Source organism: Eptatretus burgeri, chromosome 2 (genome assembly GCF_056783735.1).
Source record: "Eptatretus burgeri isolate ZD-2024b chromosome 2, Ebu_testis_v1, whole genome shotgun sequence".
NCBI lineage: Eukaryota > Metazoa > Chordata > Myxini > Myxiniformes > Myxinidae > Eptatretus > Eptatretus burgeri.
The window spans coordinates 8458128-8477898 of NC_140962.1; the positions used below are offsets into that span (position 1 = coordinate 8458128).

Sequence of the window (19771 nt, forward strand, 5' to 3'; positions counted from 1 at the left end):
TCTTCCACTTCAAATGACCCCATTCCCAAGTACCCCCTTTTCTAGGTTGTGGTTTTCCACCCCCCTCTTCCTCACCTCTTTTCCTTTGTTAGTTGTCAGTTGGTTTGTTCCTTTTCTGTTTCATCCCTGCTTCCCCCTTCCTCTACTTGCTGGGTTTCATATTGTTCATCTCCATGTGTCCTCCTTCCCCCCTTGAGCTCACTCTTGCACTCATTTCTATTCTGCTGTTGGTGTTTCCCCCTTCCAATTTTGTTCCCTTCCAGTCTGTTCACACTCTTCCATGAGCCTTGACCATGCACATCAAAAACAAATATTACTCATTAAGTATTGGTGAAGCCTTTGGAATTTGGTTTGATATGATGATCATGATAATATTTTGCAAAAATGTTATTCAGGAAAACAAAAATCTACTCGTATAAAACACAGTGTGTGTTTTGTGTATTTGTCTATCCCCCCTCCATAAGAACGATTTAAGAAGTGTTTTAAAGGCCAATCTTTTTAACACCACTGTGTGTTCACTCCTGTGTATTTTTCAGGTTAAAAAAACTCAAAAAAACATTGTTCATAAAGGGTTTTTTTTTTTGCATGTACAGGCACGCGAGAGTGAAGGAACGGCCTGTGTGGTTGTTGTTTCTGGAACGCGGTTTGAAAGTTTTTTTTTGCATGTACGGCCACGCACGTACGGCCACGCAATAGCGAAGGAACAGCCTGTCTGGTTGTTGTTTCTGGCACGCGGTTTGAAAGTTTTTTTTTTTTTTTGCACGTACGTACGGGCACGCACTAGTAAAAGTAATTACGTCTCTTCGATTGGAAATGTAGATGGTGGCTTGCAACCGGGCCTCAAGGGTGGTGTACAGAACGTTTCCTTTTAAAAAAAGAAACAACAAATACCAGGTGCAGGGTGATGAAATTCGCTTCGCGTGATGGTTAACATGTGCAGATGTAAAACGAGCGTTCAGTTACATCCGTAGGATGTCTAATAAAGAAGATATAATCACTCCTGAGTCTAGGCCGAGTCTTCAGGCTTTGGCATGCTCACAAGGCTGTGCCATCAAAACGAAACGTCCCAAAAGATAAAGAAAATAGGATCACATTTCTACATGCAGTGTTTTAAAAATAATGCTTCTTGCTACGAAACATCATATCTTCCAGTCTCCTTTAATATTTCAAATAAAATAATTCCAACCCATCATTTTTGATGGGCTTTTATACTTGTGTTGAATAAAACCCACAGGAAAAAAGTATGTACGGCTTGTCATTCCACTGAATTATCGCTTTTAGACGGTGACTTGCACCGGTGTACGGCGTACCGAGACTGTGTACGGAGTGCTGTTGGTGGAGGTCTTGTCAAGGGGTTGTGTGGTTGATGTTTGATGTTTTTCGATCCTCGTGGAGGATCTCCAAGTCTTACTCATGTTGTTGTTCTTGTGGACTTTTTTGGTTTCACAGCCTACAGTTTTCATCGAAACTTCCTGAAACTTGGCGTATATATGTAAAAATACCCTGCGCAGACACTAACCATCTCTGATTTTGAAAATTCCTCCCAGAAAAAAAGTTATGATGTCAAAATATCTCCGCTAATGGGAATCGCCTAAAAAATTATCTCCGAAACTAGGCAAGCTTTTTGAATTCTGTTTGCGGGAATCGAACAGGGCATTAGCAGAGGTGAATTACCGCACATATGATGCATCACTATGACGTCGTATCAATTTTTATGACGTCATTCCTATTCTTTGACATTTTTTGTTTCACAACCCAGAGTTTTCATCGGGTCTTCATGAAACTTGCCATGTATATGCAGAAAGCCCACGCGCAGGCAGTAACCATCTCCGATTTTGGAAATTCTTCCTAGAAAAAAAGTTGACGTCATGATATTGCCGCGAATGCAAGTCGCCAATACCATTATCTCCGAAACTGGGCAAGCTGTTTGAATTTTGTTTGCGGGAATCAAGCCGGGCATTAGCACAGATAATTTATCGCAAACCTGATACATCACAATGACGTCATATTCGTTTTTATGACGTCATTATCAAGAGGATGAGGATCTTAGCTCATTTGAGCTTGTTAACTAAGCCCATGCCCCCTCCCCTGAGGGGAAGAAGAAAAAGAAAAAGAAAAAAAATGAAATAACAATAAAAATTAAAAAAAATTACAAAAACATTTTAAATTAATTAATCAAAAAACATTATGCATTTTCTTCCTTGGATCTTGTGTTGATAAATTAGTATGGTGTTAGCACAGGCATGATGGCCTGAATGGCCTCCACCTGTGTTCGATTTCCTTGTATTTTATACAAAAATGAAATTGTTACAATTTCCATCATTCACTTGAAAAATAAAGTTAAAGTTATTAAAGTTAAATAAAAATAAAGTTGAGTTAAAGTAGCTTTATAAGCAATGAATATATATATATAATCAGAGTGAGTTCTGAGAATGCAAAGTGCTTGTAATTTTCTACAAACTTTGGACAAAATGGCGGCTTGTACGTATGTAAGATATACAGAATTAATGCATTTTAATATTTTCTTTCAGATGGTCCCTCAAGTGAATATGAAGTACACCCATCAGTGATCGGCAGAAATTCAACAATTGAGCAAAAAGTTGCTGTAAAACCTTGCCTTTAACTTTGTCAGCCCGCTATTCAGACCAATCAAACCAAACGGTTGAAAGATTTTCAAAGAAAATTGCTTTATTGCTCAATGTCGACGTGTTTCGTGTAAAATAAAATAATTGCATGGAACAGCAAGTCTATTATGGACAAATGTTGATGTGGGTGACACAGCTAGAAGAGACGAAGAAACGCACATTCAATTCTGGACTATCTCGCTCCTGCCCATGCCTCACCAGTTTCCCTGTCAACCATGGAGGAACTGTCATTTACTTTGCTGAATCAGGTGTCCTCCCTTCCTGGATTTGCCACCAACAGACCATCCATCCATTCATTGGGACCATACTCTGTGCAGAGTGTTGGTGCTGCCTAAGCAGTCTACTTCACTGTTGGACACAAATCCTGGACGGGTCGCCACTCTGACACAGGATACCAGCATGCTGGCACTCATTTTGCTGACCTCAGAAGGATGACAGGCTGAGTCAACCCCACCTGGTATTAATTCAACAGCCGAGTGGTATTTGGACTCAGGATCCTGGGATCCCAAGCCCACCACCCTAACCATTAAGCCAATAGCAGGTACAGCAGACCATGTCTCGAATGAAAAGTAAAGCTTCATGACGGTCATTTTAGCTTTGATAGACAACTGAATAACTCGCCGATGGGAAACTTCAAATGCATGACTTGAAATGGCTTCCGTGGTGCAATTGAAGAGTGGGTTCACATGTCCTGGAGGTATCCGCTCTTAAAGAGCTTGTTTAAAGGTTGAATATAATTTGTCGGATAAGTTACGTTTTTAGATGTATCCTCGTAGTCATTAACCTTTTTACTTGCTTGTGTAACTGGATTCTGTTGGCTTGGATTCTTCGACTTAATTGCATCCCAATGAGGCAAATATAGAATGGCGTATGCCCTCGATAAAAGACACGCTATTGTGGTGGGTTCTTCTTTGAAATAGATATGATACGTGAAGTTGAATATATTATCTGCCTAACCCATGGTGGTTTGTGTAGTTTTTGCGGAGAGCAACAACCATGATGTATTGATTAAACTAACTTGATCTAGAGTATTGAAAACTGTGAAAATAATTTTGTTTTTGTCACTAAAACCTCAAAAGAGTATGCCTTTATGATTGGTATAATGATACAAAATGGTTTTAACATGGAATTACCGATATCTTCAGGGGGTCCAAATCCACTGTGCCTGTAAAAGCAACGTCGTCCTCTCTCTCTCTCTCTCTCTCTCTCTCTCTCTCCATGCAGTTTCCTCACCGTGACAGGCCCACAAACTGCCAAGTGAACTGGCATGCCTGGGAACCCCCTTCAGCTGCGACAGCCCCATCACTGTGCGAGGAGCCAGCTGGCTCGATTCCCAAATCGGTAACTTGCCCTTTTACAAAGATCTACATCTCCAAAATCTCAAATTCTTCATTTCGCAAATAATCCAATCCCCAAATTAGTAATCGCCCTTTTAGCGAAATACTTCCACCTCTGTATTGGTAAATTTTCCTTTCCGCAATGATAACCATCTCTAAAAGGATTGATTTATCATTTCGCAAAGAATGTGATTCCAAAATCGATGCTTTGCAAATTCACAAAGGTGTCGATTCACAAGTTTTTTTGAAGTGCACATCTCTTCAAACGCATCTACTTCTACTTTTGAATCGGTTGTTGACTACCTTGTTTTGCTTTTCTGTCTGGTAATTGGTACTTCTTTCTAGAGGACTCCACCCCAATATTGGAAACCCACCAATTCCTGCGATACTATCCACAAGCTTCGCTCTACAGTGAATGGACCTATTTATTTTATTTGTCTCACCCCGAAGGGGATACAAGACGATTGCTACATCCCTGTCTGTCTGTCTGTTCTCATCGATATATTTTTTTGCTTTAAAAATGGTTTTCTCTGCAACCGCTTGTCCGATCGATGAAAAACTTGAAACATAAGAGGGACTCCCCATGGAGAATGTTTTATTGATAATTCTGATGTCATCGATAACACGGTGTTGCTGCCATATTGGATTAAAGGAAAACAATTGGACATCATTTTCTCCGAATCAGCTCAGTGACAAAAATGGAAACTTGGCATATGTCATCAACTCCCCATGTGCTATACCATATAGGGTGATAATGATGATGTCATCGGTGAAGTGGTATTCCAACCATAATTGGAAGAATTGAAATCCTTCTCCAAAAAAATCTGAAACTTCATATATCTGATCTACAGGTCGTGGACAAAAAAAAATAAATAGAAACACCAATGTAAAGTCACTTAATAGGGAGATGGGCCACCACGTGTGGCCGATGTGACCTGCATGCACTGTGGCAATAAAGTCCAACACGGTCTGGAATTCTTCAGGAGGGATGCGGCACCATTCTTCCATGAGAAAGTCAATCAACTCACACCTTTTTCAACGAGGTGGAAAACGCTGTCTCAGGTGTCATTCCAGAATATCCCATAAATGCTTGATTGGGTTCAGATCTTGTGACTGAGAAGACCATGACAAATGAATAACGTCATTGTCATGCTCATTAAACCATTGGGTGACCGCACGTGCTCTGTGGATGGGGGCATTGTAATCCTGGAAGACGCCCCTCCTGCAGAAATGAAATGCTGCAACATGGGGTGAATATGATCACTCAGTACCATTAAGTAGCGATTGGCATTGACCTTGCCTTCCAAGAGAATGACGGCACCAAAACCATGCCAGGAAAATGTCCCCCAAAACATTACAGAACCACCAGAACCCTTTACTTTTGGAACCAAGCACTCGGGGTTGTAGAGTTCTTAAGATTGGCGCCACACGTGCATTCGTCCGTTTGTCGAGAACACTGTGCAGGATGATTCATCTGACCATATCACATTTCTCCACTGCTCGGTAGTCCATTGCCTGTGCTCTTTGCACCACTGGACTCGCACATGTGCATTGTCAGCTGTGATGAGTGGTTTGTGCACTGCAACCTGACCATGGTATCCCGCCCGCTATGTGGAGTTCTTGGCGGACCGTTTTCGAGGAACCTAGCTGTTCGCACCCCAGGTTGAAATTTACGGTCGATTGATCTGCAGTTGCTCACCTGCTTTGCCTTGCACTTAAAATTAATGCACGGATATCACGATCCTGGAGTATGCGCTTCCACCCACTGTTGCCCTTTGCTGATGATGTCTTTCCCACGGAGTTCTATACCGACATCATCTTCGACACCCTTGCTTATGAAACATCAGCAAGTTGAGCTGTCTTTGTCACTGAAGCTCCTGCCAAATGCGACCCAACAATCACCCCTCTTTGAAAGTCACTGAGGTCTCCTCTTGCAGCTATACTAGCCATAATTATAGGCAACCAGGCCTGTGCAGCATTTTATACATGAGCCAAAGCATGCTGGGATTTTATTTGCTTAATTAACGCATGGGCCATAGCTGTACTGTGTGGAAACCGTTGCTTTCAATGTACTTGGTGTCACTCATTTATCCAGGTGTTTCCATTTATTTTTTGTTCCCTACCTGTATGATCTGATGTGAGTGCATAATTTAATTTAAGATGTTCATAACCCATGCCAAGAAACTATTTGACATAATAGGGTGCATGGATGACACACGGGGCCATAACAGCAGTGGGTTATAATAGTAGTATATTTAGTTAACGATGGTATTTTTGTTCAGAATGAACGTGCGACGTGAGGCTATGCGCTCGAGGAGTGCCATTCTAGTTACCCTCGCCGAAGGAGAGGGTATTGCATTTGGGTCCGCTTGTCTATTTGTTTGTCCACACAGAACTTTAGTGTTTTTCTCCGCAAGCGCTTGTCAAATTGAGATGAAATTTTCACCACAGGAGCGGTGACTCATGTAAAATGTTTAAATGATAATTATGACCTCATAGGTCATATGGTGTGGCAACCATGTTGGAAAAAGCTAAAAACCTTGGACCTCTGTATCTCTGAAACCGCACCAAGGAAAAAAAATTAAACTTGGCACATGGCAAGTACTCCTCATGGGGAATAGGTGTGATTTTTTTTAATGATGTCATCGGTTCCTTTTTATGATGTCACAATTGCACATATTGAACACTACATCTGATAAGTATAAAAAAAACAAGTCTGAAGATGACGATGGTTCACGAGCGGTATTTGACGATGTAGATTGTTTCAGAAGTCAAGGATGAGACAATGTGATAATGTTTGACCAAGTTATAAAAATGATCAACACGATGTGGTACGAGTGACAGGTTATTAGCTGCAAAATGTCGAAAACCCAGTTTCGTTCAACAACTTGAAAAATTTGACCTTTGCATAACCTTTAAAAGTCCCAAAACAATTTTTTTTTTTTTGTATACCTTGGTCGAGGCTCGTATGAGAGCTAACACACAACTGCTGTGGACATTAAACAATGCTGTGGACATTAAAATAAGGAAACATGATACATGCTTTAGCTTATTGGAGTTAGTTCGTCGAAGAAGGTCGAAAACCCGGTTCGATTCCCACAACTTTGAAAACTTGACCTTTGTGAACTTTAAAGGTCAAAGGTCAAGGATTATGACCTTTGGTGCAAAACTTCCTCTGGAACATTCCAGGAACAATATAACGTCATATAGGCTATATGCATTTCACACTCCTCGGATTATAATCCACACTTTGATGAAATCAGCGTAAAAACAAACTTGAAGGGGGCGCCACGGGCAAGGTGTTCGAGATAGAGAAAAATGGTTTCAAGACTTTAGGTGGGGAATGACCTCAAGATTATGCATAAAAAATATTGTCATCCTAGCTCTCAAAGTTTGGGCGGTCGTATGATTTTTGTCAAAATTCGAAATTTTCTAAGTTCTTGACCTTGTAAACTTGACCTTGGGACTAAAATGAAAAATTGAGCTCCTTGGGGCTATGCAGGTGCCATTGGGCTAACCAAATACTGAAACCCCTGCCAGATTCGACAACCCCTTCGGAGAAGATGGATTTTTATGTCAAAATTGCAATTTTCTAAGTTTGTGACGTCGTGACCTTGCCCTTGGGACGAAAATGAAAAATCGAGCTCCGTGGGGTTATGCAGGTGCCATTGGGCTAACCAAATACCGAAACCCCTGCCAGATTCAACAAACCCCCTAGGAGAAGATGCAAATTGAAATCGGCGACCCCCTAAAAACACAATTCGCAATTTTCTAAGTTCGTGATCTTGTGGCCTTGACCTTGGGATGAAAATGAAAAATCGAGCTCCGTGGGGATATGCAGGTGCCATTGGGTTAACCAAATACCGAAACCCCTACCAGATTCGACAAAACCCCTAGGAGAAGATGCAAATTGAAATCGGTTACCCCTAAAAACACGTTTTTTAGGCGTGGCTCCACCCATAATGGGCAGACCACGCCCATTTTCAGGAAAACAACTACATCATGATATAAACCTCCCACTAAAATTTCATCAGGATCGGATCAAAACCCATGGAGCTATGCTCGGGACAGACAGACAGACAGACAGACAGACAGACAGACAGACAGACAGACAGACAGACAGACAGACAGACAGACAGACAGACAGACAGACAGACAGACAGACAGACAGACAGACAGACAGACAGACAGACAGACAGACAGACAGACAGACAGACAGACAACAATAACGAATATAGTGGTCACTTATTTTTTTCGTGAAAATATTTTTTCGTGAACCAATTATATTTTTCGTGAAAATATTTTTTCGTGAACCAATTTGAGGGTCATCTGGGGATAAAATGGTCCACGGGGAAAAAATTGATGACATCATCGGTCACATAATTTGGCAATATATATGTGTGTGTATGTATATATATATATATATATATATATATATATATATATATATATATATATATATATATATATATATATATATATATATATATATATGTATATTTTTTTAAACCTTTCAAAAATCTTCTTTGAAGTGGCTGAAAATATCGAGGCGAAACTTTGCACGCATGACCGCCTATCCATTAGGAACAAAAGGTTCACACATATGATGTCATAGGTCACAAGGTTTGGCAGCCATATTGCATTTACCCCAAAACCTACAAAAAAATCTTCTCCAGAATGGCTGGACAGATCGAGGGGAAACTTCACAGAAATGTTCCCCAAGCCTTGGGTGTACAAGTTTGTTAAGGAATAATTGATGGGTCATATGGTTTGGTCGTCCTATTGGAAGAAAGAAAAGTATTAAATAATGTTTTCTGTGGAACCGCTTAATCAATCGACGTGAAACTTCCCAATTATGATCTGGTAGTGATGGGGAATACGTGCTTTAAATTTCAACTTGATCGGCTGCATGGTCTGGCAGCCAGAATTATTTATTTTTTTTGATCTGGGTTCTCTTTGTTTTTTTTGTTGTTTTTTTTTTTGAATAGCATTCATTTTGCTGTGCCTACATGGGTTTGAGGGTAGAGGAGTAGCAGCTGAAATGTGAATCCTATCCAGGTTCCTCCTGATGATGTCATCTTTGCTTGTCGCTTGTTTGGTTTCCTTCTGATTACTCCAATGCAGGACTGTACCTATTTGGTCTTCCATTTGATTTGAATTGAATTTATTGTAATCCCATTCTAAATTCAATTGAATAACAATGAAAAACGTTCTGGGTCAGGGTCAGGTGTCCAATCAAAGCGGGACATCTTGTTACCCGGTCATCTGCCAGCAGTTATAAAGTGGCAGTTCTAGTTATGTGTCATATTCATTACGTAACACACCAGTACATAAACACTACACAAAGTGCACCACACAAAACTACACAAACACCACACAAAACAAGTCCTGGCAAGGGTCTGCAATCCTTGATTGCTCTTTTTCTTGTTTATTTTGCAATTGCTCCTCCAACATGTTGTACACTATTTTTCTGTTTCACTATCTACTGAAAGTTTGTAAACCATACTTTACTTCCCTTGCAATTGACCTAAAAACCATGAAGTAGAGATTAGCATTCCAGATCTTGATATCTATGCCCAGGGTAAAAGCTTACTACGAATCATTTGTTTTGTATTATCAAGGCAGTTTTCTGTCCTGCAAGTCTGACATAATTTACGTCCTTTAATGATAACCATCGAGCTTTTCTTGATGAAGTTGATGAAATACCTCTTCATCATAACTTAAACAAGATCCACATTGTACACTCTAGTTCTTCTTCTTGCGTATGGCAGCTTTGCTGCCGGGTGGCTGTCATTTTGTTGGGGCGTGACAATACCTCTGATGCTGTGCCCCTATACGAGTACACTGGTACTCATTTAGCCAACCTCAGAAGGATGACAGGCTCAGTCAACCCCACCTGGTGTTAATTAAGTGGCCAACCGGGCTCGAACTCGGGACCCTAATATCCCAAGCCAGCCACCCTAATCATGAAGCCAACACCAGGCTTTGAATTTTTGAAACATTGCTGACTATTTAAATGTAGACTTTTGTTTTGGTGTATCTATGTATGATTTAAATAATGACTTTTAATTTGTCCTCAGTACCCAATGGTGGACATGAGTGATGAAATCGTGATTGTGGTTCCTGGAGGGAGGCATTAAGTGTTTCGTCTTCATGTCCGTGGTGTCCCACTTTTTGAAAAACAAGCCCAACAATTTTCCTTGGGCGTGACCGGGATTCGAACCCTTGACCTCTTGCACCCAAAACGAAAAATCATACTCTTAGACCATCAAATCTTCTAGTTTGATATGACGGAAGAGAAATGAGGGTCGTTGCATGTGTCTTGTCCCTCGTGTCGTTCCAACTTTGTTGGTAGATGTCTTGAAGGTATGGCGGCAGAAACGTAGTCAGGTTTTAATTGGTGTCAGACATTTGTCAGAAACTATTTTGGCTTCGTTACTTTAGAAATTGCCATTTGTTGAGTATGACCTGGAAAAGCAATTTTGCTTGGTTGAAATATCCACTGAAGAAACTGAAATGAGTCGTATACGAACTTGGATGATTCATGACTGAATATTTATGACAAAATATTGTGGTTCCAGTTGTGTAACTCGATGCCCCTCTTCTCCCATTTAACATTAATTTTGCTTCTCTGTATCACCGAAATGTTTTATTTTAATTTTAATTCACCTCCTCATCCCCCTGTTCCAAACCCCCTGTGGCTGGCCTGCCTTTTTGCTCCCCGTGCCCGCAGGCCCACCTTTGGCTGCCTGCACCCATTCATTCAGCTCTCTCTCTTCTTCATAGAATCCCTCTTCACAGAATGGAGGCTCACGCCGACCACTTGTTTCGATGGTTGGAAGGAAAAGGAAAGCACTTTCGATGCCCATGGACGAGGTTTGTGCCACAAGCCACATGTGAGGGACGAGGTTTGTGCCACGAGCCATATGTGATTGTAACTACGCACGTGTTGTGATGCATGGAAGTAGGATTGGTACATTTATGAGTATTTTTGAGGGTTCAATAGTGCGCATCCAGTCTCATGGGTTAGAGATTTTGACATTAAAATTTATAGCAAAGAAGTGTGGTATGTATAATTAACCTCATGTCCCCCAAGGATATGTAGCTACGAATTTGATCTGGCTTTCTTGATTTTTACCGTTACCGGAAATCAACAGATTGATGTGAAACCGAAGCATCTAAACCCTTCCACTCATCTGCGCCACCAGGATTCTCAGGACAGCTCTGACAGTGTTCCAGCAGTTCCACTTCCCAGGCAGACGGGAAGCTTGGTGTGTGACAAAAGTCACGATGACATTGTGACACGCATGAAGAACATTGAGTGCATTGAGCTTGGCAGGCACCGCCTCAAGCCCTGGTACTTCTCGCCATACCCCCAAGAGCTAACCAGCCTACCTGTACTCTACCTTTGCGAATTCTGTCTCAAGTACTTCAAGAGTCTAAAGTGTTTGCAGCGGCACATGGTATGTGGCCTTGAATTTGTTTATTCATTTATTTATTTATTTATTTCAACATAAGTGGTTTTGCCCTCACCTCCAACTTGTGACCACAATTTTTTGAACAAAAAAGTGATGGTAATGATCTTGTACAGCCGAATGGACACTCGGATGGCAAGATCGTTTCTATTCTCGAGGTGATTCGTGGCAACATCGAGAGAGTGAGTGGGGAAGGTGTAATGATAATTTGGCATTTTGAAGGACATCTACAACAGAGAATAAGAAAGAAAGCCAAATCGTTTAACTTTATCCTGTGCAGTTGGAGCTGTTAAAAAAATATTGATTAATAATCATCAAAATGGCAAAAATTATGTTTCTAATCGTATCTGATTTTGGGGTATATTTTGGGGTTTAATCACCCTCAGGAATTTGATTAGTTGTCACCTAGGATTACAACTAAGGTTGAAGTACTGTTTCTTCTTTGCACCATGTATTTATATTGTTCTAACGGTATCGATATCTGGCCAGCAGGTAGACGCCACCAATTGCCCTCATTTAATGGGGATTGCGGTGTAATTGGCTAATGGGGATAAGCACCATATTGTACTTGGTGATGTCATGCTCTTTGGGGGTTTCAGCACAAATGCAGCTTACGACATCCACCGGGCAACGAGATATATCGAAAAAACCACATCTCCTTCTTTGAAATTGACGGCAGGAAAAACAAGGTTTGGAAAGTTTTCCCACTCCTTTGTTCGAGGTCACCTACATGTTTTTTGCTTTCTTTACATATTGTTCATTAATCCTTTCCACCAATATTGGTGCATATCCTTTTCAGCTCCTGTGTAATGTGCTCATTTTACTCATGAAGCACTATCAAGAGTTACCTTGTTCTTTTGAGACTCTTAGAGCAGCATGACATGCTTGATAACAACTCTTGCTTTCTCTGCAGAATTACTCCCAAAACCTCTGCCTTCTTGCCAAGTGCTTTCTCGATCACAAAACACTGTATTATGATACAGATCCTTTTCTCTTCTACGTCATGACCACGTACGACTGCAAAGGCTTTCACATCGTTGGGTACTTCTCGAAGGTAGGCAGGAAAAATGCACAACGTAAATTACCAAGACCTTTTTGTACATCTACCCCACATCCCCAATCTTGTTTGTTTTCTGTATAAGTTGTTTTGAAGTTAACCAAAATAAATCCTCTGATCATAAACATTTTCTAAATGTGATTAATATTCATGTACATAATGAGCAGGTAAAAACCTGAATATTTATTTACATTTTCATCGGGAAATGCGTTTTGCTTTTTATAATCTCTCATAAATCTGTGCCCCCGTCTAAAAAGGGGAAATTAAATTTAACTTTGAAAATCTCAGAATTACAATAATTACATTCCTTTCCTGCAGTAATTCTCTGCCGATTACTGTCGTAGGACCTGTTACCAACTATAGTATGTGAGAGTACTACTCTCGTACACTGTAGTGCTAACTGTAGCATTTTTGCCCTGGGGATTACCATTGGGCGTTTTTGATTGGCTGTGAAATAAATGAGCAAATGTGTCCACAAAAACTGCTGGTAAATTCACGAAGTTGCAATTGATGACAAAGTATGTTAAGGGGAAAAATTATTCGATCATGATAAAATGTCACACTTATTGGGTTTTGCAAGAGGTTGAGCTTCCCTTTTGAAGAAAAAAAAAAAATCCCCAGTTATTTGATGCATGCAATATTTGGTGCTGTCGGTGACGTCACATCCATACATGGTGCTGTTCTAACTTAAAAAACTTGAATTTCTATTTATGAATATCATTATACTTTCTTATTTCAAGTAAGCATGAATCATCTTTTTGAATTTTTTATTAATGGATTTAACCTGTGATACCTGCGTGCGCACGCCGAAAACTTAAAATGGAGGTAAACTGTCACCGAAGAAACTTACGCAACAAGTTCCTGCCAATCCAGGAGGTTTTTGGTGAAATAAATGCGCCTTTGTTTTTCTCGCCATTTCCCAAAATTATCTGGCAACTGAATAATATTCACCAATTCGTTTTGGGCAGAGAAGTTGCATCTATTCATCGACAACATAATAATTTGCCACAATGAAATAGCTCTTCATATTGGTTTGATACGTTTAACTCGTGTCATTTGCACATCATTTTGCTTTGATTTCTTCAAAATAGCCTGATGATTAAATCGGATGATTGAAGATAAAAAAGAAATAAAAAGCATGTTAGTACAATGGATACAGTGGCCTGCAGAAGTATTCGCCCCAGCAAAGTTTTCTGATATTTTGATGCTGCCTAAGCTTGTGTCATGATGCTTTCAAATCAAACTTTATACATATATAGTCTTCATAAACTTCTCCAAAGTGATAAAGGTTAAAAAACAAAAATTGCAGATAAAATGTGTGAATACGTTAGATTAACAAAGAAAATCAGATGGTTCTCAGTTGTAGAAGTGTTCAAACCCTTTCCCTAATTAGCCATAAACCACTTCACGAGCAAATTATTTGTTTGAAAGGTTACAGAGCAAGTGTAATAGGTTTCACCTGTATGTAATCAGTGGTTTAACTTAAAAATTAAGCTCCTCCACTTGTATAAGGAGTTTTAAGGTGCAACTCACTTGGTCAACCTCCAAGGCAAACATGAAGAAGAAAGAGCTTTTCAAATAAGTCAGACATAAAGTGATGGAGAAGCACTGTTCAGGAGAGGGTTATAAGAAGAATTCAAAGTCACTCATCCCTTTCCAAATGCAAATCCATGAGGACCACATTCTGTAAAGAGCATCGGTGTTGCCGAAGCAGTCTCTTGGGCTTTTGGGTACCATCTTGGATAGGTCGCCACTCGAACACAGAATACTCAAATGGCTCAATCATCCTAGCAAGCTGGTACTCACTTTGCTGACCTCAGAAGAATGACAGGCTAAGTTAACCCCACCTGGTGTTAATTCAACAGCAAAGCATGATTTGAACTCAGGACTCTCGGATCCCAAGCCCACCACCCCAACCATTAACCCAACACCAGGCATTATTCCTTTGAGTATGGTGAAATCAATTATTTAAAAAGTGGAAGACTTGCCATACCACCCAGACTCTTCCCAGATCAGGTCGCCCATGCAAACTCAGCAGCCAGGCAAGCAGGAAATTGGTTTGGGATGTCACTGTAAATCCAACAATGACTTTGAAAAAGATCTATGTCCAAGATGGGGCGTCAGTATTCATCAATCAACAATATCCTGTTTCCTTCACAAAGCTAGCCTCTCGGAACAGGTGGCAAGAAAAAAGCCATTACTGAAAAAGACGCATCTAAAAGTTCATATGGAGTTTGGAGAAAAGCATCTTAATGATACTGCAAGCATGTGGAGAAACATTTTGTGGTCAGACAAGACAAAAATTGAACTTTTTGGTCTAAATTCAAAGCATTATGTCTGACACAAGCCTAACACTGCACATCACCCAGTCAACACTATCTCTACTGTCAAGCACGGTGGTAGCAGCATCATGTTATGGAGCTGCTTTTCATCAGCAGGGACTGGCAAGCTTGTCAGGATAGAAGGGACAATGGACGGTGCAAAGTAGAGGAGAATCCTTGAAGGAAACCTGCTCGAGTCAGCCATGAATCTGAAACTGGGTTGGAGATTCACATTTCAGCAGGACAATGATCTGAAGCACAAAGCTAAAGCCACACTGGAGAGGTTGAATAAGAAGAAAATAAATGTCCTTGAGTGGCCCAGTCATAGTCATGACTTGAATCCAATTGAACATTTATGGTGAGACTTGAAGATTGCAGTCCATTGACGATCCCCATCAAACTTGGAAGAACGAGAGCAATTTTCACATGAAGAATGGGTAAAGATTTCACCATCTTACTCTGCAAAGCTGGTAGAGACTAACTCAAAAACACTCACAGCAGTCATTCCTGCACAAGGTGCTTCCACCATGGACTGACCTCAGGGGCTGAATACTCATACAACCAGTGAGTTTTGATTTGTACATGTTTTTTACAGGTATTCCTGACATGTCACCTCCTTCAACAATAAGTGTTTAGTTGGATCTCTTCAGTTACGAATAAAAGTGTTCATTTGGAAAAATTGTTTCTGCATAATTCATAATTCATCTAAATGGGGCATTATTAGTAGGGGGTGAATACTTTTGCAGGTCACTGTATTATCAACAAAGAATTTAGAAGAATACATTTGCCACTGTGGAAAACAAGTTGCAGCTAATGTTTCAAGTGTTAGCCATTCCTAAGACTAAAAGAAGGAAATATCGATAGAGGGAGGGTTATAAAGTAAGGGACTGGATCGAAGATCAAGGGTCAAATGTGGGTGGAAGGGAAGACACAAAATAAGGGACTGGATCAAAGTTCAGGTGTTAAGATCAAAGAGAATGTATCCAAGATTGTGTGAAATGTGGGTGGAGGGAGGGTTTACATTGTCTTGGGCAAATGTCAAAGATGAGAGGGTTAAAGATCAAGGCTCAGAGACGTGGGCATGATGGAAACGGAACAAAGTAGAACGGCACTCGGTAGAGCGCATACCTCCGCCAGGCTGAACATTTCACATGTTGTATCCCACTGAGGGGCCAGATCTGCTGACCTGAACCAAAATCTAATTCGCTTGTTCTTGTCATCCAACCAACTCATCCATCAACTTTTGTCATGCTCCATCCACCACTTTTTTGAGATATCAAGCTATACATAGTTTTTGGCCCTATCTCTCAATGGTGAAGAATCCCTTTCAAAATGAAATAATTCTCGTATCCAGATCCGGATCCAGATCTTCACCAACATTGAATTGATTTGTCCTCGTCACACACCCAACCTGTCCACCAAGTTTAGTCCAAATCCGTCAATAACCTTTTGAGATATCGTGCTATATATTGTTTTTAGACCTGTCACTCAATGGTAAAGAATCACGTAAAAAAATCCTTGGATCAGGATGTGGATCTTCACCAAAATCGAATCAATTCGTTCTTGTCACGCACCGACCTGTCCACCAAATTTCATCTGAATCCATCCACAATTTTTTTGAGACATCCTGTTCACAGACAGACAGACAGACAGACACAGGGGTGAAACTAGAGGGGGAGCACTCGGGTGAGTGCAAAACCTCTGCCACCAATACTGCTGGGTCACTCAAGTGAACCTTATATCTTATTCGTCTATCTATAATTCCAGCTGTGTGTGTGTGTGTGTGTGTGTGTGTGTGTGTGTGTGTGTGTGTGTGTGTGTGTGTGTGTGTGTGTGTGTGTGTGTGTGTGTGTGTGTGTGTGTGTGTGTGTGTGTGTGTGTGTGTGTGTGTGTGTGTGTGTGTGTGTGTGTGTGTGAGACCGCTGTTTCTCGACAAGCACTGGTCCGATTTAATTGAAACTTGCCAGGTATATTGCTGGGGACCTGAGGATGTGCCTTTTCAAGGTTTGATATTAATAGGACAAGTGCTTCCCAAGTTATGGCCATTTATTTACCAAACCAATGGGAAGACACGTTGCTGCGTGGGCGTGGCCGATGGGGAAGGGAAGCACAGCCACGTTCCCCATTACGGGTTACAACGTATGGGCTTCCGGAGAGTGATGACTTTGTGTATTCTAATAATTTCTCGATTTCTTATGCGCATTTATAGATAAACACAATGGCCCAAGTTATTATCGTTTTCATATTAGACGGTGTATAAATTTTGGGAACATCAGAGTGCTGGTATGCTCCGAACCAGGAAGTAAATTTTTTCTCTCTCTTCTCTTCTCTTTTTGTTTTTCCTTGCCACGACATTGCGAAAAGGTAAAATATGTTGGCGCTAATTGAATAATTGGGTATTAAAAATAAATTGCGAATAATATCGAACTTCCGGGTCACACACGTACGGGCAGGTGCGAGCGAAGAAACGGCCTGTGTGGTTTATGTATTTATTTATTATTATTATTATTTTTTTTAATTATTATTATTATTATTTTTTTACGGGCACGTATTAGTTAAATATGATGTCAACAGTGCTGACAGTTATAGTTCTTTTCTCCAACATTTTTTTTTGGGGGGGGGGGGTTGGAAATCACTTAAAACATGTAGAAATGCAAAAAAAAGAAATCGAAATTTTGTTGAAAAAAAAGTTGCAAAAATTTTTTTCTTCTCCAACAATTATTTTTTTTGGGGGGGGGGTTGGAAATCACTTAAAACATGTAGAAATGCAAAAAAAGCATTTATTTTCCTCTAACAATTTTTTGGGGGGTTGGAAATCAGTTAAAACATGTAGAAATGCAAAAAAAAATTTTTTTCCTTTTTTTTGGGGTGGGGTAACAATTTTTTTGGGGGGGTTGGAAATCACTTAAAAGATGTAGAAATGCAAAAAAAAATTTTTTTCTCTAACAATTTTTTTTTTGGGGGGGGTGGAAATCACTTTAAACATGTAGAAATGCAAAAAAAAAATTTTTTTTTGGGGGGGTGTGGGTAACAATTTTTGGAGGGGGGTTGTAAATCACTTAAAACATGTAGAAATGCAAAAAAAAATTCTCTATTTTTTTGGGGGGGGGGAGGTAACAATTTTTGTGTGGGGGTGGGGGGGGGTTGGAAATCACTTAAAACATGCAGAAATGCAAAAAAAAAAAAAATTCTCTAACAATTTTTTTTTTGGGGCGGGGGGGACCAAGTCCAAAATTTTATGGCATGATCCTTGGACCATACCTAACCCCCCACCAAGTTTCGTCGAAATCCGTAGAGGAGTTTTTCCGTAATACTGTTCACAAACAAACAAACAAACAAACAAACAAACAGAAAGGGGTGAAAACAGTAACCTCCATCCATCTTCGAAGATGGCGGAGGTTAAATATAACCTCTGTCCACCTTCGGTGTTGGAGGTAAAGAGAAAGGTCAGTTAGATTAAAATAAAATAAACCTGCACATTAAATTTTTTAAATTTCATTTAACACAGATATTGAGAGAAATTAATTCATTTAAAACATTTATTAATCCCATTGTTTCAGCATGTGCTGAGTTTGAAATTAAAATTTCTTTATCGGTGTCCATATGCTCTCATCACGAGCAGAATACCCGCCCTTTGGGCAATCTTGTTCCAAGCGTGCAACATGTTTTCTGACTCGTGCCTTTATTTGGGTGGTGTAGAGACAATAGACCGCTGCCTTGATCACTTCCAAAAATACAAATAACCCCGATCAAGGAAAAACATGCATAATACACCGTGGTTATTTAGCTCAGGTAATTACGATTGCACCTCACCCTCCCCCAAAGGAAGGGAATGACGAGATGTGTGCAAATGAAACTTGCTCAAGTGCATGGCTCACAAAGTGGGTATGCTGTGGTATGTTTGTGGGAAATGCCACATAAAACTATTATGAGATACTTAGACAAACCATCAATGGTCAGAAATGAAAGTGGACATTTTGGGGAACCTGTAGAAACCGGCAATATCATATTCTCCATTTCCCTGTTTTATTAAAGATGAATTAAAGCAACAGAATATGGGTATGGTAACCTTAGAAATGTTATAGTTTGATTGGTAAAATTTTTATTTCACTGTACGTTTCTTATGTGACAGTTATTTTGAGTGTGGTGACTCAGAATGTGAACTTTGGTGTCTCTTTTACGTTTTGATGATGTTCTGTCTCCCTGTTCGGATTTTCTGGCATCTACCCTATCTGATGAAATAATGAATTCGTACATAACGCTTCGTGTCCACTGCATCGAGAAAAATAAGGGGTCCAGTATTGATAATGTTTCTTATGATTTTTTATTCCAAATCTCCATTAATTTCGTGGAAATATGACAGAGTCTAACGGCAGAAAAATATAGATCAAAATTGTGATCAGAAAAATAAAATTCGGACCGCAAGTAATCCCGTCTTGATTTCCGTGTCAGTCCCGTTATGTACGAATCATCATCTCTCGTCGGACGCAAATAACGCTAGCATTAGAAAATCTTGCTGTCTTGCAAACTTCCCCGATTGATGGATATAATAGGCACTTGCAAGCGTGTCAGCACATTTTCATTCGCCGTCTAGCACAGCGTTTGTCTTCGTGTCCGTGTCTTTGCGAGAGCCGTAATGTACAAATCGAGCGTGAGGACGCCGAGCCGAACGAGGTGACTCGCATTTGTCTGATAATTATTCATTTTAACCAACGCTAGAATTTCTTTGGTGCTTCGTGAGGATCCAAGAGGTAAGAATTATGTTTTCTTTTCATGTTTAAAGTGATTATTTTCAAAAGTTCAAAAGACATAGATTCAATTTTAACGTTATTTTTCGCTAACAAGTGTGGCTTTCTTTGCTACTGAACTCGTCTGTGTTTTCTTCGTAATTTATAACATCGGACTCTCTCAAAATGTGTTGTTTTCTTCTTTTTCC

The 19771-nt window shown here is 40.1% G+C and overlaps 1 protein-coding gene across 13 annotated transcripts in view; it reads left to right on the forward strand.

Moving 5' to 3' along the window:
- KAT5 (lysine acetyltransferase 5) overlaps window positions 1-19771 on the forward strand; it is a 90605-nt gene that overhangs the window by 24343 nt on the left and 46491 nt on the right. For 11 of the 13 annotated variants that reach the window (XM_085862277.1, XM_085862267.1, XM_085862219.1 and 8 more), the window contains exons 5-9: window positions 3870-3986; window positions 10769-10858; window positions 11191-11445; window positions 12057-12146; window positions 12371-12511. In XM_085862277.1, the coding sequence (XP_085718403.1) occupies window positions 3870-3986; window positions 10769-10858; window positions 11191-11445; window positions 12057-12146; window positions 12371-12511 (693 nt within the window). Of the gene's footprint in view, window positions 1-3869; window positions 3987-10715; window positions 10891-11190; window positions 11446-12056; window positions 12147-12370; window positions 12512-19771 lie in introns of all 13 variants that reach the window. The other 2 variants (XM_085862287.1, XM_085862246.1) reach the window with 2 other exon arrangements.